The 27,665-nt window shown below is 40.6% G+C and overlaps 2 protein-coding genes across 4 annotated transcripts in view; both read right to left on the reverse strand.

Moving 5' to 3' along the window:
- Positions 1–2,636: 2,636 nt before the first annotated feature.
- Positions 2,637–8,726, reverse strand: LOC112153070 (angiopoietin-4). The gene is made up of 6 exons (XM_036210123.1): positions 8,319–8,726; positions 8,207–8,225; positions 8,043–8,122; positions 5,321–5,438; positions 5,011–5,190; positions 2,637–2,929 (listed from the first exon to the last, which is right to left on the reverse strand). The coding sequence occupies exons 1-6, from the start codon at positions 8,385–8,387 to the stop codon at positions 2,637–2,639; spliced, it is 759 nt and encodes a 252-aa protein (XP_036066016.1). The 5' UTR covers positions 8,388–8,726.
- A 5,994-nt stretch (positions 8,727–14,720) lies between these two features.
- Positions 14,721–27,665, reverse strand: part of LOC112153058 (angiopoietin-4) — a 31,985-nt gene continuing 19,040 nt past the window's right edge. Inside the window, exons 1-8 of one of the 3 annotated variants that reach the window (XM_036210129.1) lie at positions 25,278–25,472; positions 18,791–18,905; positions 18,574–18,648; positions 18,466–18,487; positions 18,287–18,384; positions 16,696–16,813; positions 15,298–15,483; positions 14,723–15,204 (exon numbers count right to left, since the gene is read on the reverse strand). In XM_036210129.1, the coding sequence (XP_036066022.1) occupies positions 14,885–15,204; positions 15,298–15,483; positions 16,696–16,813; positions 18,287–18,384; positions 18,466–18,487; positions 18,574–18,642 (813 nt within the window). In that variant the 5' untranslated portion in view covers positions 18,643–18,648; positions 18,791–18,905; positions 25,278–25,472 and the 3' untranslated portion in view covers positions 14,723–14,884. Of the gene's footprint in view, positions 15,205–15,297; positions 15,484–16,695; positions 16,814–18,286; positions 18,385–18,465; positions 18,488–18,573; positions 18,649–18,790; positions 19,298–25,277; positions 25,473–27,665 lie in introns of those variants that run through there. The other 2 variants (XM_024282950.2, XM_036210130.1) reach the window with 2 other exon arrangements.

The raw sequence follows: 27,665 nt of genomic DNA on the forward strand, positions 1-27,665 counted from the left end.
GATTCCCGATGCGGAATTTCGAGATTCCAGGGTCGGAATTCCGAGATTCTTGAGTCGGAATTCCGGGTTTCCAGGGTCGGAATTCCGAGATTCCAGAGTCGGAATTCCGAGTTACCAGGGTCGGAATTCCGATATTCTGGAGTCGGAATTCCAAGATTCTGGAGTCGGAATTCCGAGATTCCAGAGTCGGAATTCCAAGATTCCAGGGTCGGAATTCCGAGATTCCAGAGTCGGAATTTCGATATTCTGGAGTCGGAATTCCGTGATTCCCGAGACGGAATTCCAAGATTCCCGAGTCGGAATTTCGACATTCTGGAGTCGGAATTTCAAGATTCCCGAGTCGGAATTCCGATATTCTGGAGTCGGAATTCCGAGATTCCAGAGTCGGAATTTCGAGTTTCCAGGGTTGGAATTCCGATATTCTGGAGTCGGAATTTCGAGATTCCCGAGTCGGAATTCCGATATTCCGGAGTCGGAATTCCGATATTCTGGAGTCGGAATTCCGTGATTCTGGAGTCGGAATTCCGAGATTCCAGAGTCGGAATTCCAAGATTCCAGGGTCGGAATTCCGAGATTCTGGAGTCGGAATTCCGAGATTCCCGAGTCGGAATTTCGACATTCTGGAGTCGGAATTTCGAGATTCCCGAGTCGGAATTCCGATATTCTGGAGTCGGAATTCCGAGATTCCAGAGTCGGAATTTCGAGTTTCCAGGGTCGGAATTCCGATATTCTGGAGTCGGAATTCCGTGATTCCCGAGTCGGAATTTCGACATTCTGGAGTCGGAATTTCGAGATTCCCGAGTCGGAATTCCGATATTCTGGAGTCGGAATTCCGAGATTCCAGAGTCGGAATTTCGAGTTTCCTGGGTCGGAATTCCGATACTCTGGAGTCGGAATTCCGATATTCTGGAGTCGGAATTCCAAGATTCTGGAGACGGAATTCCCATATTCCGGAGTCGGAATTCCAAGATTTCCGTGTCGGAATTCTGAGATTCCAGTTTTGGAATTCCGAGATTCCAGAGTCGGAATTCCGAGTTTCCAGGCTCGGAATTCCGAGATTCCAGAGTCGGAATTCCGAGTTTCCAGGATCGGAATTCCGATATTCTGGATTTGGAATTCCGAGATTACCGAGTCGTAATTCCGAGATTCACGAGTCAGAATTCCAATATTCTGGAGTCGGAATTTTGAGATTTTGGAGTCGGAATTCCGAGATTCCCGAGTCAGTATTCCGAGATTACAGGGTCAGGATTCACACATTTCGGAGTCGGAATTCCGATATTCCGGAGTCGGGATTTTGATATTCTGGATTCGGTATTCCAAGATTCCCGAGTCGGAATTCCGATATTCTGGAGTCGAAATTTCGAGATTTCAAAATCTGAGTCGGAATTCTGAGATTCCAAATGCAGAGTCGGGGCTACCCGAGTCAGTATTCCGAGATTACGCAGTCGGAATTCCGATATTCCGGAGTCGGTATTCCAGGATTCCCGAGTCGGAATTCCGATATTCCAGAGTCGGAATTCCGAGATTTTAAAATCTGAGTCGGAATTCTTAGATTCCAAATGCTGAGTCGGAGTTTCCGTAGTCGGAATTCCGAGATTCAAAAGTCAGTATTCCGAGATTCCAGGGTCAGAATTCCCAAATTTGGGAGTCAGAATTCCAATATTCCGGAGTCGGAATTTGCTGATTCCCGAGTCGGGATTCTGATATTCTGGAGTTGGAATTCTGATATTCTGGATTCAGAATTCCGAGATTCCCGAGTCAGAATTTCAATATTCCCCAATCAGAATTCCAATGTTCCAAAATCTGAGTTGGAATTCCAAGATTTCAATATCTAAGTTGGAATTCCAAGTTTTCCAGGTTGAAATTCTGAGATTCCAAATGCTGAGTCTGAGTTTCCCGAGTCGGAATTCCGAGACTCCCGAGTCAGTATTCCGAGATTCCAGGGTCGGACTTCTGAGATTCTGGAGTCGGAATTTCAATATTCCCCAGTCGGAATTCCAATATTCCAGAGTCAGAATTCCAATTTTCCAAAATCTGGGAATTCCAAGATTACCGAGTCGGATTTCTGAGATTTCAAATTGTTAGTTGAAGAGTCGGGGCTTCGTTTACCCCCAGGTGACGTAACATGCACTTTTTTTAAAAAAGTATTTTAAGTTGTGCTAGAACACAGAATTAACAATAACACTTATCAGCTTTGAGTTACATCTCAAGAGTCATTTGGTAGCAAAATATGACAACTTCAATGAAAATCTTTTTTTGTGTGTGTGTTTTGAACATGTACTTGCAGGATGAGGACATATGTAAAATAATTTATGATGAAATCTGCGTTTGTGAGTATTTTTTTTTTCAAATCATGTTGGATCAGATGAAGAAAGCATAGTTTAAATAAGCTTGGGTTTGTGATGCAGCAACCATTATGACATTTGCACTGTTTTATTTAAAAATTGAAATTTTTGGGGTATATTTAAAAAAATGTCTCAAAGCAGGTGAGTGAAGAACCATTTATTAATCCATAAAAGCTCAAAGATTGAGGTACACACTTAATTAAAAGTTTGAAAGAGTTTTTCATTTTTCTGACATGTAAGCATGGCTGAAAATAACAAAGCATCTGAAGATAAAGAAATCCTCTGAAAGCGTTACATGGGAGTGATCATCATTCTGGTGGCCCTGGCTGAGTAAGACACGGGTCTTTTCCAGGTGAGCCAGTGAAGACCTGAAAGCCAACCAGTGTTTTCTCCTTTTGGATGCCATTCTCCATTTAGACTGGCGGCGCCACACTTGCTGTACCACCAGCCACCACGGTCGAAATCAGTGCATGAATTTGCAGCAATGTCACCAAAAAAGATGCAAGGGTCACAGCCATCATTGTCACGGTCAAAGGTGCTGAAGCCATAGCCATTTTGCCCTGGATAGCCTTGGATGGCATCACCTTCAGAAGAAAACAATCAATATTAGCTTCTTCAGAAAATAGATATGGACATATCCTTTCCTAGTATAACTGGGACATAAAATGCAACTGAAATCCGTGTGAAAGAAAATATAAATGGGGCCGTGTTTGCTGAGATTTTGGGTAGAAACCTCCCTACATCTGTGATAACACGGAGGATGAAAGGTGTCTGGATCTTCCAGTATTACATCACCAAACACATCACCATAGCAACAAGATAGTGGCTACGTTACAAGTGTTTAATAGTTCTGGAGTGTTCTGGTCGGTGTCTGGAACGCCATCCAACAGAAAATCCATGGATGGAGTCAAAAGTCTGTGTTTTCAACCAAAACATCACAGCTCTGGAGAAGATCTTAATGGAGGAATGGACCAACATGGCAGCTGTAATGAAAATCTGCTTAAGACCTATGGAAACCTTTGAGCTCCGTCTCCTAGACCAGGGTTGCATTACTTACCAAATCCTAATTTTCTTCGCCATTATACACATAAATTATTTAAAAATCCAACAAGGTAAATACCTGAATATTTTCCCATTTTCTCTCACAGTTGAAGTGTTTCAATGATGAACATTACAGACCAAACTCAGCTTTTTCTGTGATTGATATTTGTTTGCAATAAGCATATTTAACTTATGCTGCAGAAACAACGTAGCAATGAAATACTTTTAGGACAATCAGATGTCTGGATTACTTCTAAGAAGAGGTTGAGCAAAGTCCCACATGCACAGAATCACAATTAACTTAAATTATTATATTATTAAGGCTTCAATGCGTTTTTAACTTTGAAATCAAGTTGATTAAACAATATTTGCTTTTTTAAACCATCTTTTCCTTTGTAAGGAGCACTCCTGAAGTTGTTGAAAGACAAGTTACAAAAATACATAGAGAAATCATAGGAATAAATGCTCTTACTACTTCCTAAAAATGTCTTTACACAAGATGGTGAAAATGGAGTCTGACGTGAGCATGCTGGGATACTGCAGCCTTTATTTTCTCTGCTTTTTTGACTGTTTTCTCCTAATGCTATACGCTCACCCCAGCAACACGTGTTCAAGCAATCACGTCCAATGAAAAGTCTATGTAAAGGCACATTAATGGACATTCTTGGCGCTGAGAAGCGCTTTTCTTCACGTGGGTGTGTTCTGTCAGTCAAGCCATGATTCGATTCACAATTTTAAAGTCACGAATATGATTTTCTTTTTCCCCAACACAATGAATTTATGTATTTTAAGGCCACGTATGTTTTCTTTTTGCCCCTTACATCATGGAGCGAGATTATCACGATTTGAACCGCTTTGACTTGTTGCACCGAGACTCTTCCAACTGTAGATACATGCGATAGTATCGGGTAGCAACCGTTCAGTGCGAACATTGCATGCTAAAAGTGCGTTCAAGATCCTCTGTTCAGTGCATTCTTGAGCACGCCACAATGCTCGGAGTGTACGTTACATTATAGTCATGCCCTTCCCGTATAGTGCTGAGAGCTGCTCAGTGCTGTGAACAGATTCCCTGGCAACCCCCCTCCCATCCTACGCCATGTGCACCTTGTTATGTATTTTTGAGGGGCCCGGGTGGTACTTTTATGGCTGTTTGGTTCTTCACATAGACTCTCCTCCCCACTTGAGCATAGCACAGATCCATGTTTTAGCGTTTTTGCCACTCCTGTCTCTTTTCTTCCCATATAATTCCCCCATTTTGTTTATTTGTTGTTGTTGGGAGAACAATAAAGGTTAATTCTTCGTCATTAACACCATTAGCATTCAAATAATTAACGTTATTTAAGAAAAAATGGTTCAGCATCATCTGCCTCTGCAGCTCCACTCAGATGTTATAGTGAGCCTTTCATGCTTACACTCCTCCTCTCTGATTCAGACATTTCTTTTGGAGGATCAGCAATGGAACAAAAAATGACACTATTGTGAAAGCTTGTAGAGCATAAAAAAGAGGAATGAAAAAATGGCAAACATTTTAATATGAAAACTTTAAGCTTCTTCGATTACAAAGAAACATTTACTAAAGCAGAGTATTTTTTTCCTAAGGGTTTATATAAGGACACATCAGTACCTGCGGTTCCTCTGTATCTGCCAACACTCAGTCTGTAATTTGTGCTCTCATCTCCGACCCTGAAGTCTTCATACTCAGCATAAGCACTGCCACCTTCAAAGTCCCACAGGTCCACTCTCAGTTTCCACCTCTTGGATTTGGTCATTGCAGAAATCTTCTCCAGACCGAGCCAGTGATCCCCTGAAGGAATCAGGAGAAATGTGATTATTTTTCACTCATTACTGAGAGATGATTGAACCTCATTGTTCACTACAAACACTGTAGCTGAAACAGCTGAAGATAAAGCAAAAAGAACCTGTAATTTACACACATGATGCAAATCCAAATCCATTCTTATATGCTGCCCATTCCCTGTCAAAGGCCACTGCTCCTCCAGTACGCTTCTGGATCACCGTCCAGATTCCATTTGCACCCATCTCACAGTAAGCCTGAGCAGGAAAACATGAAAAGATTTATTTAAGCTTTTATCAGAAAAACATCTCAAAACGTAAACGCAGCTGTTTTAACTATGGCTGCAACATTTACTGTTGATTGGATCTCAGTTTTCCCCATTTTGATTTGTTAGTCAACTTTTAGTTTGAAATTTGAATTTGTCACCTGCTGGTATCTAAAACATGTCATAAGAAGTAGTTAGGAAGTTTCACCTTATTCATCATCTTCTGTTATAACAAGGGTTTTCAAAATCCAGGGATTCACCCGGTCTGTCTGAGGCTGATTACCTGGACCATGGCCTGCTGTCATTACCCACCCCAGTCCTCGCAGCCCCCTCTATACTTCCTCACTGCCCCAAAAAGCTCACCCTTTCTATTGACCCTAAATGGCTTAGTGATCTTTTCATTTTTACAAAAGTTGTATGCTAATACTATTAAAAATGCTAAGTATGCTAATGTGGCTACCATTGATGCCACCAGCAGTCTCGGGAAAACACATTGCTGAAGATGGAAATCATTCTGATTATGCTAGCTGTGCTGATTCTGCTAAACGTGCTAGCATTGCAATCATCATCATCAGTTGTCTCTCAAAAACAGTAGCCAAAGATGCTATTTGTGCTAACTTTGCCATGTGTAGCTAAAAGTGCTAACATGGTGATCCGTGGCATCAACTGCCCCAGAAAACTACACTGCCTGGCCAAAAAAAAAAAAGTGGTGGCCAATCCATGCATGAAAATGATGTCAATTTGGGCCAGATGAATCCTGGCATTGGCATCTTGGAATATGTCCGTGCCATCAGGGAAGAAGAAACCCATTGATAGAATAACCTGCTCATTCAGTATATTCAGGTAGTCAGCTGACCTCATTCTTTGAGCACACACTGTTGCTGAACCCAGACCTGACCAATTGCAGTAACCCCAGATCATAACACTGCCCCCACAGGCGTGTACAGTAGGCACTAGGCATGATAGGGGAATCACTTCACCTGCCTCTCTTCTTACCCTGATGCACCCATCACTCTGGAACAGGGTAAATCTGGACTCACCAGACCACATGACCTTCTTCCATTGCTCTAGAGTCCAATCTTTATGCTCCCTAGCAAACTGAAGCCTTTTTTCTGGTTAGCCTCACTGATTAGTGGTTTTCTTAAGGCTACACAGCTGTTCAGTCCCAATCTCTTGAGTTCCCTTCACATTGTGCGTGTGGAAATGCTCTTACTATCACTATTAAAGAGAGCCCTGAGTTCTACTGTTGTTTTTCTTCCATTTGATCTCACCACATGTTTCAGTGATCTCCGATCACGATCATTCAGGATTTTTTTCCGGCCACATTTCTTCCTCGAAGACGATGGGTCCATACTATCCTTCTAGTTTTTAATAATACGTGGGACAGTTCTTAACCCAATTTTAGTCGTTTCTGGATTCTCCCGAGATGTTTTCTCGGCTTGATGCATGCCGATGACTTGACCTTTCTCAAACAAACTAACATCTTTTCCACGACCACGGGATGTGTCTTTTGAGATGGTTGTTTAAGAAATGAGAAGCAACTCATTGCACCAGTTGGGTTTAAATAACTTGTTGCCAGCTGAAAGATAATCGCACATGAAGTAATTATCCAATAGGAGGCTCGTACCTATTTGCTTAGTTAAATCCAGGTGCCGACTTTTTTTTTTTTTGGCCAGGCAGCGTAAACTACTATAGATGCTTACTTAGCTAATATGGCTAAAAGTTGCGATCAGCGTCAACGACCTCAGAAAAACAATCCTTGTGATGGATTCACACCGGACCGCCTCACTTTTGAGGCGTGTCAAATTTACTGTCTACAGCCTTGATAACTCCTATCGTGGAGCAACCGCCAAAGTTATCACATCAAGGAAAACATGGATGATGTTGAGTGAGTAGCTTGGGTTTATGTTTTGGGGAGCTCTACAGACGCACTGGCAAGTACATCGTTGTGTTTGTTTTCACCAGATCTTTCAGAGTCTCTTCTGGTTCTGTGTTCACTCATGCAGTGATAAATACACCTGACGGCTGTTTTAAACAATACTTCCATCTGTCTGTGGTCCAGTTTGAGCATCAAACCCGAATGTGGGAAAATAAAAATAAAACTGGAGGATCTTTTGATTATTGTCTTGATGAAAATAAGAAAACATCATAAGGCCATGAAGATAGATTGATTTTGTGCTAAATCGGCACCCACGGTGGCTCTCTGTGCTGCTGGGCAGCTAATCGCCGCCACTGCCCAGGGACCCGCAGCCTGGACAGTAGACCTCGCTGGTTCTGCCAGGCGGCGGAGATCGCTATTAGCTCTGTTGGAGCCTGGAGAGCGAAGCTCGCTAACTCATCATGCTGTCCATGGGCTCTGTGACAGGCTAGCAACCTGTTTAGGGTTTGCATTTAACAGTATTGCAATTGAAATGAATTGTTTTTTCCTCCTTGGATAAAAAAGTTAATCTCATGGTTTTGACTGTTCAATTTTTAAATCTTAAAAACCACTTATACATAGGCTTCATCTTCTTATGATACTTAACTCTGTCAGAAAAATTGCAGAATATATTGGAGGGAAAAATCGCAAACAGCTATGGAAAGTCACGTTAGTTACCTGAAAGCTGTACCTAAATTCTTGAGGTTGGATGCTGTAAACTCCACTAGCTCCATTCTGAATGGATGAACAATCAGGTGCTGCATGAAAAATAAAAAATAAACGATATTATAAGCAGTTTCTGGGTGTTAAAGGGAAGAACGATTAACAAAACGTTCCTATACCTGTGTTTCCTGATCCACTCTATTATTAGAAATAAAGAAAAACAAGAAATGATGAGACTCAATCTATGGGCCAACAGTTATTTACACAGCATAAGTAGTTAGCTTTATTTACCCCAGTCTGCATGGAGAAGATCAGGAGGAGAGCTAGCATGGATCCAGACCAGCCAGAGAGACCTCCCATCCTGACCTGAGTTTAGGAGACATATTTTACAAATTCATTAACAAAGCTCCTAACAGAATCATCTTCTATGAACCTAAAAAAAGTTTCAGTGTTGTCAATGAAGACTCCCTCCTGGAACACAGACCTGTTTGCTGTGTGGTCCTTGAGTCGCTGCTCAAAGTCACTCAGCAAACAGCAGCTTTTAAACTCTGTCTGGGATGCCACACCTCCGTCCTCGTCACAGCCTCCATGTCCTCCAAGTCAAACGGACTCTTCCTGACCTGGTATTTAGATGAGCTTCTCCACGTATGGGTCATGTCTGCCCAGAAGGACATTTCTGCTTCTTCTCACTCATCTGGCTACACCTGACTGATTGAAAGAACAACATTCCAGGACAAACCCAAAGAAAGAATCAGGTTTTGTTCTCAGCCTGATCACTCAAGTCAGACACGTTTGTTTTCTGGCTAAAAGAGTCAAATGAAGCTTTTAATAGTGGAGCTTTAGCTTTGCTGTTGAAGTTCTTTGAATAACCAGTAACTCCTCGACTGCTTTTAATGAACGCAATTATTGTAACTCAGACAGTTCCTGAGACTCTTTTTGGCTCTGTCATTTTCTTTTAAATCACTTTTAGGTCATCAAGTCTGACCAATAGATACTGGGTAAACAACAAGATCATCCAACACATCAAGATCTACAGTGCTTGCACCTTCAGCATCATTTAGTGCATTGATGTCCCTAATGGATGATAATACTTTCCACGTGTAAAGTCTTTAATCATGAGATGTTCTGAGACAGATGTGGCAAAAAAACAATATGAACAAACTTACATATGAATGAAAGAACAGAAGAAAAATGTGAAACAACTGAAAAGTTGTATGAGCACAACTAAGATCATTGAACTAGACTCAGCCATTTACTGTAGATAACGCTGTCGCTCTGGTGTTGGACATACAAAGTTGAACTTTAACATGAAAAGCTGCAGTGAAGCACAAAAAAAGAGTATATTAAAATTATGAAATTATGAAAAAGTGCTTTGTTCAAAGATATGGTGCAAGATTGTTGTCATAAATAAATGTGTGGATAAAAACAAACTTGAACAGAAATTAATACTTTGCAAAAAAAAAATAGTTTAGTTAATTAAGTTTTACATTTAACGTGTCTGCTTTGGATACGATTTGTCTTTGTTTGGAATACAACTTGTCCTTGTCTTTAATAAGAAAGTTCCCCTGTTAACCTACTGTCAAAAATACATTACAGGGTCACAAGGATATACATCAAGCCCTGAAACATGGCACCAGTGAAGTGAAAGTGCAGTGAGGCCCATTTATTAAACTGAAACAGAAAAGACCTTTTTACAATTGATCCCATAGCAGGAAAATGAATTTGGCATTTAGCCAATATTTTCACCTTAGCCTTTTTTATCTATTTGCTTCAGTGATTTCAGCTATTAGCTTTAAATAGTGTTTTTAGCTATCAGCTCCAACATTTTTAGCATTCAATTTCAGCATATTTTGTGCAAAATTCAGCTGACTGCATTCACACTAGCATTATTGCAGGTAATTATATATATCTAGTTCATAATTATGTTAAAAAGTTACAGTTTCAAAGTTTAAAAAATTTAGTTTTAGTGTGTTCAATAAATGTTTATCCTGTTCAGTCCGCGACCTAAGGTGTTAGGTCGCGGACCGAATTTCACTGAGCTGGTTGTGTGTGTGTATTTTAGAGATGAGCAGATGGGTTTCATGTTGAAATCAGTGGTAGGAGGAAATGAACTGTCTTTGACGCTTGACTGCCCGGAAACCCGCAGAACTGTTTGCCAGGAGTAGAAAGAGCTTCAGAGTTTTGGAGGAAAATGATCAGGTCAAATCTCTTCCCTAAACTCTAGGCTGCTAATGAGAAGAATCTTATGAATACAGCTATTTTTTTAATGTTCAAAAGCAGGTTAATGATCTTATTGCAGTCCATTTGATTCTCTCTTTAAAGACCAATCCACTTCAATTAAAATTGTGCTTTTGGTGTTTTAATATGTTCTTGTAGGATTTGTCTTATGATGGAGGACATATATTAATATTAAAAAAGATTAAAATAGCAGTTTTTATTATTTCTGAATTCAAATTGTGGGGAATCAGGAGCAGACAAAAAAATAGTTTGAAAAAGCTTGTGGTTGTCGCATTCAAACTTCTTTCAGTAGCCCATTAGCTCCCTTCTCCGCTCCATTCTTATACATCCACTTTTAGATAAATAGATCCATGAAAGTCTTTGTTTTCCTTGTCTGAGTTGGCAATACCTAAAACTGTAAATTTTGATTGCTCTGATATTGCTCTTCATTTTTGTTACAATGCTAATGTCAGCGTAGGATTGTGAAGGGCTGTAAGCTTGCAGGAGAGCATGTACACAAAGGAATGATGGGAAATGAAAACAAGCTCACTCTGTGTCAATTGTCCAGCCAGAAACTCAAAGACATTACAGTTTTTTTATTTAGCCAAAAAGAAAATGTTTTTTAAACAAATCAAAATATGATTGGAGTGAGACTTTAAACCAGGTGTCACCAACACGGCGCCCGCGGGGGCCAGGTCGCCTTCAAGCACCACATAAGTCGCCCGCAGGTCTCTTCTAAAAATAGCACAACTCACTTGTGAGCTGCGTCTAAAATGTAATTTTATTTTGTTGCTAATTTTTTTTTCATTATACTTGCATTTACATATATTTAATTCCTGAGATTAATCAAGTTCTGAATATTGATATTTGTTTCTTAGCTTGTTCTCATTGTTGATAATTATGGTGATAAATCAGTATCTACACATAGAGGAGAATCATTATTCATTATTATTCATGTAGAACTAAAGGCAAACTGAGCACAACGTGACCTTTTAGTGATCACAGACAAAACAGGGTGAAACATACAGTCATCTCAACTTTACAGAAACAGCTACACATTTACACTGTTAGAAAACAACAATCTTTGATGCATTTTGTACATCTCATGGCAGGCCAGATGGACAAAGCCTGCGAGGAGACCTATTACTAGGAAAAATATTTGCAACAGAGGTCTAAGTCCAAAAATGTTGACCTAAACACTGGAGAGATCACAACCTCAGATAAACTGGTCTGGAGGCGGATTCTTCAAAACAGAAAACAGAGACTTTCACCAAGCAGCCAAAGAAGTCAGGCAATTGGGTTAGTATCTGACTTCACCTGCACCAAGAATGGAGGGAAATAGGCACTCGACCTTTGACCTGACCAACCAAACCCAATGCAGAACCAGAAAGACTGATGAATGCTTTTAGACTTTACTGCCTTAAAGAAGAATCCTGAAACGTATTTGTCCTGAAGGTTTTGTGTCACAAACTGAAAGGTTGGAGAAAGTTGATTGTATCTCAACAGGAAGAGCAACTGCTTCATCTAGAAGGGTTTGGTATGGACCTCTGGCCAACTGTTGTTTGAAATGATTATTAGCTTCCATATATATATATATATATTGGAATATATGAAAAATTTAATGTCGACGGGGTCCACACCCTGTTGTTCCACTTATTCAACATTGAACTAAATCGGAATTTGACATGCTGTGGCTGGGTGAAGTGTGTGGCAAGCAAAAAGGGTCAATATTTGGCAGGAAAAGTGCTGTAAAAACCATTGTACTGGCTATCAAAAATGCTACTTTTCATGGACGTTTTAAAAGTAGCATGCAAATTATGCCGTCTGGTATGGCAAGCAAAAAGAGTCAATATTTGATAGGAAAAGCGCGCTAAAAAGCGTTGTATTAGCGATCAAAAATGCTGCCTTTTATGCACATTTTTAGAGTAGCATGTAAATTACGTAGTCTGGTATGGCAAGTGAAAGGCCTTAATAATTGCCAGCAAATGCACTGTAAAAGTTGACATACTGACCATCAAAAATTCAGCTTTTTTAGCATGCTTTAAAAGTAGCATGTAAATTACGCCGTCTGTTATGGCGAGCAAATAGTGTCCATATTCGCCAGGAAAAGCACAGCAAAAAGCATCGTATTGGCTAAAAAAAATCTGCTTTTCATGCATGTTTTAATAAAAACACGTAAATTATACCATCTGGTATGGAAAGTGAAAGAGCTTAACAATTGCCAGCAAATGCACTGTAAAGTTGACATGTTGGCTATCAAAAATTCAGCTTTTTTCGCATGCTTTAAAATTAGCATGTAAATTACGTAGCCAGTATGGCAAGCAAAAGGGCTTAATAATTACCAGTAAACACGCTGTAAAAAATGGGGAATTGGCCATCAAAAAGGTTGCTTTTTATGCACGTTTTAAAAGTAGCATGTAAATTACACCATCCTGTGTGGCAAGTCAAAGAGGTCAATAATCGCCAGAAAAGGGCAGTAAAAAATGGCAAATTAGTCATCAAAAATGCTTTTCAGCCAGAACTTCTTCATACTCTTTTCTTCCAGCGACAACTTTGACCTCCAGGTCTTTTTGGTCCAGAATCTCCAAACTTCTTTGCTCCACCTCTAGTGAGGTTAACGTTTTGTCTCTTCAGGTCCTTAATATTTGTCTCCAGATTGATGTACTCTGTGGCCAATCCTTCTAATTCCTGTTTCATGACCTGCAGGTTCTCCACTTCCTCCAAAAGGGATTTATTGCGCTCTTGGAGTTGGCCGATGTACTCTGTGGTCTCATTAAATTTCTCTGTCATGGGCCTGAAGTCCTCACATTGCTGAGAAAGAACACGGATCTGTTGCTTCAGGGTTTTGAATTCCATCTCTGCAACCTTCCTATCCGCTTGCAGAGAGGAATACTGAAGCTTCATCTCAGCGTCTTTCTCACACTTCCTCTGCAGAGCTGTGAGCTCTTCTTTGAAGACGGCGTTTTGTTTCTGCAGAGACAGAAACAAATCGGATTCTTCTTTGAATCTGTGCTCCAGCTCATCTGCAGAACTACGTTGTGTAGAATGTAGCTGAAGAATCTCAGCTTCAAGGATGGAGTTCTCCTCCTCCAGAGACTTGGTTTGGGTGAGGATGGCGGTAGAACGTTGTCTCATTGCTGCCTCCTCCTCACGATGTCTGTGGAGGTCTTTCAGCTGGTTCTGGAGAATGAGGTTTTTCTCCTGCAGTGTTTGGAGGTGATCAGTGTGGTCTTTCAGCTGCTGCTGCAGAGGTTCCAGGGCCACGATGGTGGCTTGGACCTTCTGAACCTCTTTCTATAGATCTTGGTTCTCCTGGCTGACAGATTCGGCTGTGACCTTGACCCTCATCAAGTCGCTGAACAACTCTTGAGGATCCCAAACCTTCATTGGCCCGGTATCAAGTGACCCACGACACGACACCTGTCTGTATCCTGGGGGTTGGGGACCACGGCTCCATGGGATTCAGTTTAGTGGTCATTACTGGCCATGGACTTTCGTTATCTGGTGTGACCACCATTTGCCTCATGCAGTGCAACACATCTCCTTTGTATGGAGTTGATTAGGTTTTTGACCGTGGCTTGAGGAATGTTGGTCCTCTCCTTTTCATCATTAAAATTTGCTTGCTGAGCAGATAACAATGTCGTATTGACACTAAGCAGGACAATATCAACACAGGTAACCCCCAGAAAGTGTCTAAAAAAGGCACGACTGCATTAAATATCTAAAATGCTATACGGTACCTCTATTATCTAAACCCACTGACCTACTTATGGGATCACTGAGATCCTGGAGCCTATCCTAACTGCTTTTGGGCAAGGGGAGCATACACCGTGAACATGTCAACAGTCTGCCACAGTTAACATTTCTTACACGTTTTTAAAATCCGTCTTTCTTGAATTTATGCTATAAAAATACAAGTATCTTCATAGTATTTTCAGTACTTTGTAGTTATTGAAGCTCAAAAAGATAGAAAAGAGGAGCACTGCTGCCATCCTCAGGACATTGGAGGTACCCTCTTGAGATTAGTGATCGTCTAAAAGCTGGACTTTTCTGTAGACATCAGTGAATGTTGTTTTGCAGATGCTACAAAAGTCACTGATAAGGTTCAGCACTCTCTTACAATGATCGCGCCGTCCTCGAATTTTCTTTGACAACTCTTAATTGAAACTTAAAACCTGATCAAACTGGTGTTTGTTTTTAGAAAAGAAAAATGGTTAGCTAGGAAAATGTATTTAGGTTGCATATAATGGTACTAAAACTTCACATTAAAGAAAATGTCCTGTAAGAAGGAATTTATAAATCTATACATTTAATTTTATATCTATGAAAAGAGATCAGAGAAGGGGAAAAAAAGGGTGTTTGTCTGAATGCAGTAGAGGTATGGCAGCATCTTGGAATTAACCATTAGTTTAGAAAATTGATTGATGCCAATTGGTTAAAGTGGACTTGCTGATTTCCAAAAGTCCAGTCCAGAAGTGTTCATTCTTAACTTTATTCAGAACCTCCAGTGTTAACAGACCATCCATTCTCAGCTTTTATAGACTTGATACATCTCAGAGATTGAGACATACAAACAAGTCAGAGTTTCAAGCACCGGTAGTTTATTTTAAGAATTCTAAAAGCATATAAAACAGAGATAATCAGAACATTTTTTGATAAGGCAGCATGGGAGTGATCATCATTCTGGTGGCCTTGGCTGAGTAGGGCCCAGGTCCTTTCCAGGTGAGCCAGTGAAGACCTGAAAACCAACCAACGTTGTCTCCCTTTGGATGCCAGTCTCCATTCAGACTGGCAGAGCCGCACTTGCTGTACCACCAGCCACCACGCTCATACTCTGTGCATTCCCCCACAGCAATGTCACCGAAGAGACAAGGGTCACAGCCGTCATTGTCACGGTCAATGGTGCTGAAGCCAAAGCCATTTTGGTCGATGCCGTGATACGCTCCCCGGATAGCATCACCTTTAGACAGAAACAGGAAACAAAAATAAACATGATAGATAATTGAAAAGCTAGTAATTTTTCTATGATCTCCATGTAAGGACACATCAGTACCTGCGGTTCCACTGTATCTGCCAACACTCAGTCTGTAATTTGTGCTCTCATCTCCGACCCTGAAGTCTTCGTACTCAGCATAAGCACTGCCACCTTCAAAGTCCCACAGGTCCACTCTCAGTTTCCACCTCCTGGATGTGTCTTTAGTCATCGCAGAAATCTTCTCCAGACCGAGCCAGTGATCCCCTGAAGGAATCAGGAGAATGGAAGTTTACTCTGATTATTTTACATTCTAGAGAGAGGATTGAAGCCTGTTGTACTGCTTATAAAACATCCCATGAAATCTAAATTTAACATCCTGTAGCTGGGTGAGGTCAGAAGTGAACAATCAATGAAAGTCATTAATAATCTGCAAAAAGCGGTCAATAATTGCCAGGAAAAGCACAGTAAAAGATGCTATATTGGCCATCATAATGCTGCTTTTTATTTTTTACACGTCTTAAAAGTATCATGTAATTTGCAGTCTGGTATGGCAAGCAAAAGAGGTAAGAAATCATAAAGCACTGCAAAAAACGGCGTATTGGCCATCAAAAACGCTTCTTTTTGCACACGTTTTAAAAGTAGCATGTAAACTACATCGTCTTGTATGATAAAGCAAAAGAGTCGTCAGGGAAGTTGCTGTAAAAAAACATGTATTGGCCATTAAAAGCACTGCTTTATACACATGATTAAAAAGTAGTACGTAAATTACCCCGTCAGCTATGGAAAGCAAATGTGGTCAATAATTTACAGGAAAGCGCGGTAATAGAACACGTATTCGCCATCAAAAATACTGCTTGTTATGCATATTTTAAAAGTAGCATGTAAATTATGCTGCCAGTATGGCAAGTGAAAGGGGTCAATAATCACCAGGGGTGATTACTGACAAGGATTGAAGACAGTGGTTCAGACGAGTTAGTCCAAGATGGAGCTTATGCTCCATCTTTTGGAGATTAATCCTATAAAACTGGAGCTTTTCCACCTATGTTGGCATTCTTTTGACTACCGTAACTCCTCAACTATTTATGGGATTAACAAAAATTCCAATTCATATCTGTGCAAAGCCAATATACAAAGCCACTTTTTAGAATCAGCGGATTTATGTCCAAGAGTTAAAGTAAAAAAGTGATGTTGTTCACAACATCTCAGCTGTTTAAAGATTAATGCAGGAAAGCAGATTGAAATGGTTTGAGAAAAGGGACAACGACTACATTGGTTTAAAAAAAAAGATTCTGACTGAAGGAGGCCAAAAAGGAGGTTCATGGAGGTAGAGAAGGAGGAGATGAGGGAGAGAGTTAGATGGAGGCTGGTGATTCATTGTGGAGGCCCCTGAATGAAGCAGCTGAAAGGCAAGGAATGAGACGCAGAGTAGCTGGGACAGTTTAAGAAAGGACACGAGGAACTAATTTTTTTCCATACATGTTAAAAATCCAAATCCATTTTTATATGCTGCCCATTCCCTTTCAAAGGCCACTGCTCCTCCAGTACGCCTCTGGATCACCGTCCAGGTTCCATGTCCACCCATCTCACAGTAAGCCTGAGCAGGAAAACATGAAGGAATTTATTCTTTTTACTAAAACCTATATTTCAAAACAGGAATAAAAGGTATTTTAACTAGTTTTATCTTTTACCTAATTCAAAAGTTTCACACTGAGAAAAGCTTGGCTTAGTAGAGAGCAGGAATGTGCTGATTAGAAAGTTGCGTCCTCGTTTTAATATCAACATTTTGATGTGTCCTTGGGGAGGGCACGAGGCCTTTGCTTGGTGTTTCATGCAGTGATTAAACTATATCAAACGATTCTATTCTTTGAGCAACTTCTAGGGGTGATCAGATTTCATCAACAGTCCATGGAAGACGTGAAACTAAACAGAAAAACCTGAACGGGTGAAGAACTGGATCAAGCCGTCAGAAAAAAGTGGTACATTGGATCAATTAACAAAAGTTCTTTAATTTGTTACAATATTTTTTTTTAATCAAATTTAAATTTTGGGTTAATAGTTTGCTTAACTCATGTTTTCTTTAGATTCCAGCATTTCTACTGGATCTTCCCAAACCTCCATTAACTCTTTAACTACCCTATAAGACAAAATCAATTAAAAAGATGTTTGAGCTTGATGTTTCAAGAGCTATCCGGGTCAGTTTTTCATACCACGACCCAGTAGGAGCTGCAAAATCATTCTTTATCTATACTATGATTAATATAAGAAAAAGATGATTCTTTATTTTTTCCGGCAGAAATGAAACATGTGCACAAAGAGAAGATAGCTTTTTTTCAAAATATAAAATAGTTTACAACTTTTGACGGAGGTCTGTATGACGATCTTTCAAAATAAAAGACACCCAGTAGTGGTAGGTAATGTGACCTTGGTAGTAATTAATATATATATATATTTAAATATGTGGTGCATCTCAGCCAGAAATGTCCCAGTCTAATCAAACAATAATAAAATCAAACATTTTACTGTTACCATATTTTTTAACCACACTTAAAATCCTTGAATTTGTTCAAATGTAGATAAAAAGGTTTATAATCCATAATGTTTGAGTCATTTGCTTGTTTTTACATTCCAGTAACTTTTAAAGTTAAAAACTTTATATGTTTCTTTAACCAGAGAGCCATAATGGAAGGGAAGATGCAGACCCCTGAACTAAGGGGAGGAATAATCACAATCAATGCTTTTTAAACTATGTTTTCTAAAATAGCTCTACTATTTGGTTGAACAGGCAGTTTAAGGGTATTAAACACACTGATTACCTATTTCTACATTCTGCTGCTTAATAGGAAGCTTTTTTGTTTTTATTGTTAAAAAAAAACAAGCTTGAAAGAATTTCATTAATTACTATGTAAAGTATACTTTTTTAGGATTCCACATCTTTCTTTGTTGTTAATAAACAAACGAACAGGATTGATGGTTCCTAAAAGTTCCAAAACTGCTTCCTTCCTGAGTTAATTGACTGTTTACTTGTCTAAATTTGAAAGAAGTGAAGAGAAAAAGTCATGTTTGATACCTGAAAGCTATACTTAAACCCTTCAGGCTGGATGACGTAAACCCCACTGGCTCCATGTGGTGAAAATGTTTGAATGTATGAGCAGTCGGGGGGTCCACCTGACCGGAGAGGAAGAAACCATGTTACAGTAAATACAGTCTCTTGCTGTCGATGGGAAGAATTAACTAAATGTTCTTTACCTGTGTGTCCTGGTCCGCTCTTCTGTTAGGAGTCAAGAAAAACAAGGAAGACTTAACCTTTGTGTGGACAGTTATTTGCACAGCATATATATAGTTAGCATTATTTACCTGAGTCTGGGCAGAGCAGATAGAGACAAGACTCAACATAAGTCCAGACCAGCCAAGGAGACCTCCCATCTTGACCTGAGTTTGGGAGCAACACATCCGTTTCAGTGTTAGATGTTACAGATCAAACTTTTCTCAGAGGAAAAAACGATCAAAACAATGAATTTAACCCTTGCATTTAACTAAGTTCTTCTCTACAAACCCAACAGTTAACACAAACCTGTTTGCTGTGTGGTCCTTGAGTCGCAGCTCAAAGTCACTCAGCAATCAGCACCTTTTAAACTCTGTCTGGGCTGCCACAGCTCCTCCCTTTGTCATCGTGAACGTCGTCATTCCTGTAGGGCAGGGGTCAGCAGCTATGGCATGAAGAGCCAATTCAAAATGTTCTCCTCAACAACTGTGCCTTCACCACCTATAGTGTGATCTCTGTTGTTATTCACCTTTCGGTTTATCCTGACAGGAATCAGCATTCACTGATGCACACAGGTGGTTATACAGAGAGTTTTACATCGGATGCTCTTCCTGACATAATCCTGTATTTTTAAGGCACAGAAAGATCAAGTTATGCAGCATCGTGAAGACTCCCGTCTAAGGACCCTCACTGGATTTTAGCTGATTGCCGTCCTGGGAGCTGAACGTCGTGCATCCAGCCAACTGAGTTATCCAGCCAGTTACAACTATAATGTGAACATTAATACGAATAAATACAAAAACATTTGCAATATATCTGGAAAAAAATGTAATTCACAAACAGCAGGTCAAAGACCTTTTTAAAAAAAAAAAAAAAAAAAAAAGCATATTAGCTCAAAATTGTGATTCCATGAAAATATTGCACAAAGAAAAAAGTTGAAATAGTATTGCAACAATGCTTGGTTGAAATGAAAAGTACTGTATTTGTAGTGTGCCATACTAACAAGAACTGGATCAGAACAAGATATCATCAATATTTCTGAGAACTTCACAACAGTTAATAAAGAAAAAACACGAGTATGATTTTGGCTTTTTATTTTTGTTACATTATGAGACAGAACCTGAGGGACTTGTTAGTTCATTCTGTGATGAAGCTTTTATTGCAGGAAAAATTAAATGTTTTCACTTTTTTATTAGTTCACTATTTATAGTGATTTAAATATTCTGCAACTGGACATAAACTTTTGTTTCATGCTCCTCTGGTCCATCCAGAAACACGCGCTCAAATCGCCACACTTGTCTCAACGGTAACAGTTTCAAAACTCAGGAATTATCACAGCTGTTTAATTTCACTGCATTTTTTTTCCCCACGGTGCGCATTAATTTAAATCATACGATCCTGAAGGCGGCTGCTGAGAGTAATATGTGTTGTGTGAAACGATAAAGCTTTATTGAAAAAAAAAAGAAAAAAGCTGCAGCGTTTATATTGGTGGGCGGGGTCATACACAGCGCTGCATGAATGGACTCTTTCTTTATAACGCCATGGGGGGTCAAAGATACTCGTGAAGAGATGATCCCTCTTTTCAAATCTGAAAAATACAAAAAGAACGACAAAATAGCTTTTTGTCGTCACACCCTGGTGTGCCACTGTCCTTCCCTCCGCGTGCCACCTAGGTTGCCGACCTCCTACATGGTTCTGAAATAAATACATTTATTTTTGGTGAAAATCTGACAGGAAAACAGGAGTTGATGGGAAATTGCAGTCTTTTGAAACCAGCCTCCAGTGGCCGTTTGAGGGATTTAATGTCACTGGATGTTTGCCAACCTTAGGAACATAGTTTTCAGATTTCCTTTGAGAAAATATAAATTGACGGACCATAAACTTTTATGAAGGCCAGCAGTTAAGTTTGTGATGTTTGAGAGGTACAAAAGTACTCCAGATTTTTAACTACTTGGCAATTTCTTTCACATCCTATTCAGTGAAGCCAATAAATATTTGAACACCCTGAAATTTTGCAAGTTCTTCCACTTAGAAATCATGGAGAGGTCTGAAGTGTTCATCTTAAACTCATGGCCACTGTGGGAGACATAATCTAAAAGAAAAAAAACTTTAAAAACAAAACAAAAAAATGTGGAAATGGCATTTTATGATTTTTGGATTAATGTATGTGTATGCTACTGCTGCAGATACGTATTTGAACACATGAATCAGCTGGAATTCTGACTCTCGAAGACCTGTTAGTCCTCTTTTAAGAAGTCCACCTCCACTCCACTTACTATTCTAAATTAGAATCAACTGTTTGAGGTGGTTATAGCTGCATAAAGACATCTGTCCACACCAAACAGACAATAAGACTCCAACTACTAACATGGCCAAGACCAAGGAGCTGTCCTAAGACACCAGAGACTAAATTGTAGACCTCCACAAGACTGGAAAAGGCTACGGGGAAATTACTAAGTAGCTCGGTGTCAAAAGATCCACTGTTGGAGGGATTCTTAGAAAATGGAAGAAGAATAGTCTCATTAGTCAGAGCATTGAAGATGGGTCATTCCTGGGTCTTCAAACATGACAATGACCCGAAACACATAAGAAGCATATCAAGGTTCTGGGGTGGTCTAGCTAGCCTCCAGACCCAAACCCAATAGAAAATATTTGGAGGAGCTCAAACTGTGATTCTCAGTGACAGCTCAGAAACCTGAGTGGTCTAGAGGAGATCTGTGAGGAGGAGTGGGCCAAAATCCCTCCTGCAGTCAGTACAAACCTGGAGAAGAACTGCAAGAAATATTTGACCTGTGGAATCACAAACAAAGGCTCCTGTACCAAATAGTAACATTAGTTTTCTTTATACAACCTCAGTCTTCTGCTTTTAACGCCACTGAGAAAGTATTTATGACATCAAACTGTTGTTTCAAGAAATGGGGTCATGGCAGATCTTTGGAGTTTAATCAGCTTTTTGGTGAAACTGTGACAGCTTGACACACAACATGTGATGATTCACAAATCAGTAAGGATTTCAGGCCAGCAGCTGTTACATGTTTCTGTGCTGACTTGCTAAGATAAGGTTGAATATACAAAGGATGACAAGCTTCACATACAAGATAACCTCTTCAAAAACAGCGACATCCTTTTATTATGATTAAATTGTTACAGATAATAAAAAGGATAAAAGATAAAAGATTGACCTGCGAAATCACAAAGGCTACCGTACAAAACAGTAACGTTAATTTTCCAAGGTGTTCAAATATCTGCAGCAGTAGCATACAAATAAATCACTTACAATGTAATTTCCAGATTTTTTAAGATGATGTCGCTCTCAGTGGGCATGGACATAAGATTTACATTTCAGACCCTCCTTGATTTCTAAATGGGAGACCTTGCAAAAATTAAAAGTATTTCCCTCACTGTATGGTGCATTTGTGAGTTTTATTTCTTTTATAACTACACTTAAGAAAATGTACCTTTTAATAAGCAATAATCTAAATTATCTAAAAAAAACAATCTTCATAAAAGTGGAAGTGGCAATCACTGATCGGAGCAATGTGATAAAAGGGGTTGTGTACGGTGTTTTTGCAGACATGACGGAGAAGGAAATTAAAGATAATGTGGTTGGAGGAGATGTGGTGGAGGTCAAGAGATTTAAGGTTCGTGAAGGTGGGAATCCGTGTGCCCCGGTTTTGCTCTCCTTCAAAGGGGACACGCTCCCGTTGAGGGTATTTCTTGGTTGTTTTTCCTATCTGGTTAAACCTTATTTGAGACCCCCGTTGCGAAGTTTCAAATGTCAGCGTTTTGGGCATGTGGCAATTGCATGCAGAGGAGATAGGCGCTGTTTAAAATGTGGGTAATCATGATGTCGCTAGTTGTGATGGGTCTGCTTTGAAATGCTGTAACTGTGGAGGCTGTCATATGGCGTCGTCTAAGGAGTGTGGCTTTTTCATTAAAGCGGGACAGGTCCAAGATGTCAGGCAGCAGCATAATCTTTCTTATGCGGAAGCCGTGAGAAGAGTTAATGTTGATGTTCCTACCAGAGTTTCGGTGACTTCTCCTGCAAGTCGGAGTTTGTTGGCAGGCTCGCCTTCTACCGTGGGTGTTGAGGCAGTTAATTTGACGGTCCGTAAGGAAGCGTTGGTAGTCAATGTTGTGTATGGTACTCGAGGCAAGAAGTCAAGATCTGATAGTATTAAGTTTGTGTCTGAGTCTGCTACTAGATTTTTGGGTGTTGGGGATTTTGCTCCTCAATCTCTGCATGAGTTTATGAAAGCTGGTCAAGGCTGCAGTTCTGAAAGGGAGGTGGATAGAGAAGGAGACTGTAGTGTTGAAGGAGTGTTTGTTGAAGACATGGATGGAGTCTAAAGATTGATGTTTTCTATTGTACAATGGAATGCTAGGAGTCTTATAGCTAATGGACAGGAATTTAAAAGGTTTATTCCAGATTTTAATCCAAAGTCAGATTTAATTTGTGTGCAAGAGACATGGTTGAAACCTCATCTGGATTTTTTGATATGAAAGTGTGCGTAGAGATAGATCAGATAGGAGTGGTGGTCACGTTCATAAGGAGTGGAGTGCAGTTCAGGGTCTGTCATTGGGAGGGTAATCTTGAATGTGTTATATGTGAGGTGTGGTGTGATGATGGAAAAATGCACCTGGTGAACTGTTATAATCCCAACGCACGCTTGATCCTGACTGAACTGGAAGACATTTTAAATAAGACTGGGCGGTCTGCTGTATGGGTAGGGGATTTTAATGCCCATAACCCGCTGTGGGGGAGTGAGAAAAGGGACTTTAATGGAGCCGTTCCTGAGGATTTTCTGGACGTCTCTGGCTTTGTAATGTTGAACACAAGCAAATCAACTCGGTTTGATGTGCCCTCAAATAAAAAGTCGTGCCTCGATCTAACTTTTTCCTCCCCAAGACTGGCGAGGGTTGGTGAATGGGCTGTGTTGCAGACGAATATGAAGGGAAGTGATCATTTCCCGGTTGTGTGCAGATTTGGTAGGACTCTGGTGATGGATCCGGAGGACAGCATCCAAAGATTTGATTTTTCTCGAGCTGACTGGCAAAGATTTCAAAAGGGAACAGCTTCTGGTTTGGAGTTTGTGAACAGTGATGGTAGAATAGATGAGATGTGGGACTCGTTGAAGTTTATGATTCTGACGGTTGCTTTGGAAACCATTCCTGTCAGAAAAGGCCCTAAAGGTCGTGTTATAGTTCCTTGGTGGAATGTGAAGTGTAGTGAGGCAATCAGACAGAGGCAGAGTGCATTTAGGAAAGTTCGTAAGTACCCAACACTGGAAAATGTTGTTGCCTTTAAAAGATGTAGGGCGTTGGCGCGGAAAGTGATAAAAACTGAAAAGAGAAATTATCGGAGACGGTTTTGTGGTTCCTTAGGTCCTGATACCTCGGTGGTGCACCTTTGGCGGAAGATACGCCGCATGTCTGGAACGGTGGTGAAAATTACAATCCCACTTTTGAGTGATGGTCATAAAGTGGCAAATACCAGTGCAGATAAAGCAAATATGATTGTTCAAGTTTTTAAAAGAGTACATGATCCTGTATGTCTGAGTACTGAAATTCTTGAGTCCAGAAAACTGTTATTGGGAAACGATTTTGGGGCTGCACGGTGGCGCAGTGGTTAGCGCTCTTGCCTCACAGCGAGAAGGCCCTGGTTCGACTCCCGGCTGGGACCTTTCTGTGTGGAGTTTGCATGTTCTCCCCGTGCATGCGTGGGTTTTCACCGGGGACTCCGGCTTCCTCCCACCGTCCAAAAACATGCTTCATAGGTTAATTGGTGACTCTAAATTGTCCCTAGGTGTGAATGTGAGAGTGGATGGGTGTGTGATTGAGGCCCTGAGACGGACTGGTGACCTGTCCAGGGTGAACCCCGCCTTCGCCCTTCAGTAGCCGGGATAGGCTCCGGCACCCCGCGACCCCGAAAGGGAAGAAGCGGTCAAGAAGATTGATGGATGGATGGATGGAAACGATTTTGGGTATGTGGGAATACCTGCTTCGAATATCTCTTATAATGTGTATTTCTCTTTTAGAGAGTTTAAAGACGCTATATCCCGGGGGGTGAACACAGCCCCTGGTAAGGATCAGCTTAGTTATTTAATGTTACAACATTTGGATGAAGGCACAAAACATGACATGCTAATGTTATTTAATTATATTTGGGAGGCGGGTATATTACCTAAAGCCTGGAAGCATTCAATTATAGTTCCAATCCTAAAACCAGGAAAAGATCCTTCTTCTCCATCTTCATATAGACCTATAGCTTTGACATCTGTGGTGTGCAAAGTGATGGAGAGGATGGTGACAAATAGACTTGAGTATTACCTTGAAAGCAGTGTTTTTTTTTTTGTTAAGTATCAGAATGGTTTTCGGAAGGGGAGAAGCACTTTAGATTCGATTGCAGGCTTGGACAGGGATGTTAGGAGGAGGATGATAAATAGGGAGGCTGTGTTGTCTGTGTTTTTGGATATTGAACGGGCATATGATACCTTATGGAAAGAAGGCCTGTTGCTTAAATTGCAAAAAGCAGGGGTTTGTGGTAGACTGTTTCATTGGATTGAAAATTTCTTGAAAGACAGATCAATACAGGTTAGGGTGGGGGCTGTTTTATCAGAAGTGATTGGAGTGGAGAATGGAACTCCACAAGGTGCAGTTATTAGCCCAGTTTTATTCAATATTATGATTAATGATATATTTGATGATGTTGATATCACCTTCGGTAAGTCTTTGTTTGCTGATGATGGAGCTATCTGAAAATGTGGAAAAAATGTTCACCGATTCAGACACCTACCTGCTCAGAGCGGTATTCTGATCGCACAGTGCTGTTTGATCCCTCGGACTGCAAACTGCCTGCTGGACTCCTGGCTTTTCCCTCCTTAGTGGAGGTGTTCCGAGGTACGGTGAATATCCCCATTGTTAACGTTGGCTCTACAGATATCTCTTTAAATTCTCGCACCCTTCTAGGCATACTGGACACAGTTCATGTTGTTAGCCTCCCGGCTGGGATCAGCAAGGTGGCTTCTGTGGGGTCACAGGTTGCTTTGCCAACTGTGCCAGCCCAGATAGGGGGCATTGACCCTTCCATGCTGGCGGCTGAGGATCAAGATGAGGTTACGTCATTCGTAAGCAGATACAGTTCTGTCTTTTCTACTCATGATGGAGGTTTGTGGTGCTCTAACCTTCTTTCACACGATATCCCTCTCCTTGATGATACACCAGTCCAGCAGAAGTACAGACGAATCCCACCTTAAGAATATGAGGTGGTAAAGGAACACATCAACCAGTTGTTAAAAACGAGATCATCAGGGAGAGTAGTAGTCCGTACTTGTACTGGTATAGAAAAAGGATGGCAGCCTTCGAATGTGTGTTGATTACCGTCCTTTGAAGACACGAGTTTGAATATTTTAATATTTGAGGTTTTATTGAAAATATCAACCTTTCATTTGAGCAGATATGCACATGGATCCAAACGTCTCAGCCTCTTCGTTACACACGTATTTTAGGTGTGATCAGCAAAAAACCCGATAGACATTAATGTTGGCCACATTTAAAAACTTCAGCACAGACACGCATCGCTGCATTAATGGATTCCCAGGATAAATGTACTTGTTTCACTTGGTATTTTAGGGGATAATTGTAAGAACAGGAATGGTTTGGTTCTCTGAAAATGTTAAGAGCAGCTATCGAGCCACGTATTTTCCACTTTCAAAATAAGAGCTGAAAAGTTAAAAAACGATCTTAGGGCGAGCGTATTTTATAACATGATGTGGAAATAATCACTTTCAAATTTTTGGCAACAGTTTTGTAATGTCAGACATGCTGGAATTACCTTACTTTTGCACTGTTTACAATAATAGCCAAAGCTATTGCTAATGTTAGCATTAGCACAGATTAAAAGAATAAAATCACAAGTACCTTCGTAATCAAACGAGCAGCATTCAATGAAGTACTTGTAACCTTCGTCTAACTTTAACCGGGTTGTCAGAGAGAAATGGTCCTTCACTCGTTTAATGTACTCCATAGGAATTTGGGGAAACAGCTGTGCTGTGGGATGGGTAGGGGCCTGACCCTCTTGACTACCGGGTTGAAGTCCAACACTGAGCTGGGGCCTCACAAGTAAGCCCACAAAGGTCTGTCGCCTCTCACCATGAGCAATCCAGAATGGTTCAGAGTCCAACCCCTGTTGAGGGACTGAGTTTCAGAGACCATGATTTGCATGGCGGTGGATCTAACTATATCTAGCCACTACCTTTCAAACTCAGCCTCCTTCCCTCCCAGAGAGAAGATGTTCCACGTTCCCAGAACCAACATTCCATGACCAGGATTTGGGTCACAAGGCACCATCCTTCGACTGCCACCCAAACCACATTGCACCGGGCACTTTGGAGTTCTCTTACAGACTGTTGGCCAACAAGAGACTTATCTCATCCATCCATCCATCCATATTCTTAAGCTCATCCGGGACCGGGTCGTGAGGGCAGCAGTCTAAGCAAAGATGCTCAGACTTCCCTCTCCCCGGCCTTCTCCTCCAGACTTATCCCATGTCGTCTATTCAGGCTGAACCCGGCTGGGACTTGTGGGACTGTGGCGAGCCCCAGCCAAAGAGGTTCATCTATGAGCCCCAACTAAGGTCTGGTTCAAGAGTGGGGCCCTGGTGATGCCAATCTGGGTGATGTAACAGGGTCTTGATGCTCACCTGCTTTAAAAACGAACTGAAAACACAATAAAAAAACCCTCCTCTTTTATCCAGGCTTGGGACTGGCAAAGTAATTTAAAAAATCACTTAGGCAGAGTTATTTTTTTTTTGTGTGTTTTAATTTTGCTTTGCTCAATTTAAAACTAATTTTAGCGGCTGGCGTTAATGGGGGAAACCGGAGTACCCGGAGAAAAACCCCCAAAAGTTTGGGTGGAACAGGATGTTAAAGCGAGGACTTAATAGTGGAAGGTTACGAGGAAAGTATCAGTGGAGAATATGAGAGAGTATTTGACAGTCAATGCTTCTAAATATTTACCTACATTGAAATAATCTATGATCCTGTTCCTGTATTTAACAGCCGCATTGACCACTGAAACTCCCATCTCGTACATCCATCAGCAAACATAATTTAAAATTAAACTTAACTTTTTAGAAAAATAATAATTTTTTTACCAAATTACACTTGTGCTGTAGCAGCTCTAC

The sequence above is a fragment of the Oryzias melastigma genome, linkage group LG23 (assembly GCF_002922805.2).
Source record: "Oryzias melastigma strain HK-1 linkage group LG23, ASM292280v2, whole genome shotgun sequence".
In the NCBI taxonomy this organism is placed as follows: Eukaryota; Metazoa; Chordata; class Actinopteri; order Beloniformes; family Adrianichthyidae; genus Oryzias; species Oryzias melastigma.

Bases quoted from the DNA above. Each gene is read 5' to 3' on its own strand.
- LOC112153070 (XM_036210123.1), bottom strand. From the start codon at position 8,387: ATGGGAGGTCTCTCTGGCTGGTCTGGATCCATGCTAGCTCTCCTCCTG. The intron at 5,439-8,042 runs GTAACTAACGTG...TTTCCTGCTCAG, and splicing joins AATTTAGGTACAGCTTTCAG to GCTTACTGTGAGATGGGTGC. The intron at 5,191-5,320 runs GTGTGTAAATTA...TGATTCCTTCAG, and splicing joins TGGATTTGGATTTGCATCAT to GGGATCACTGGCTCGGTCTG.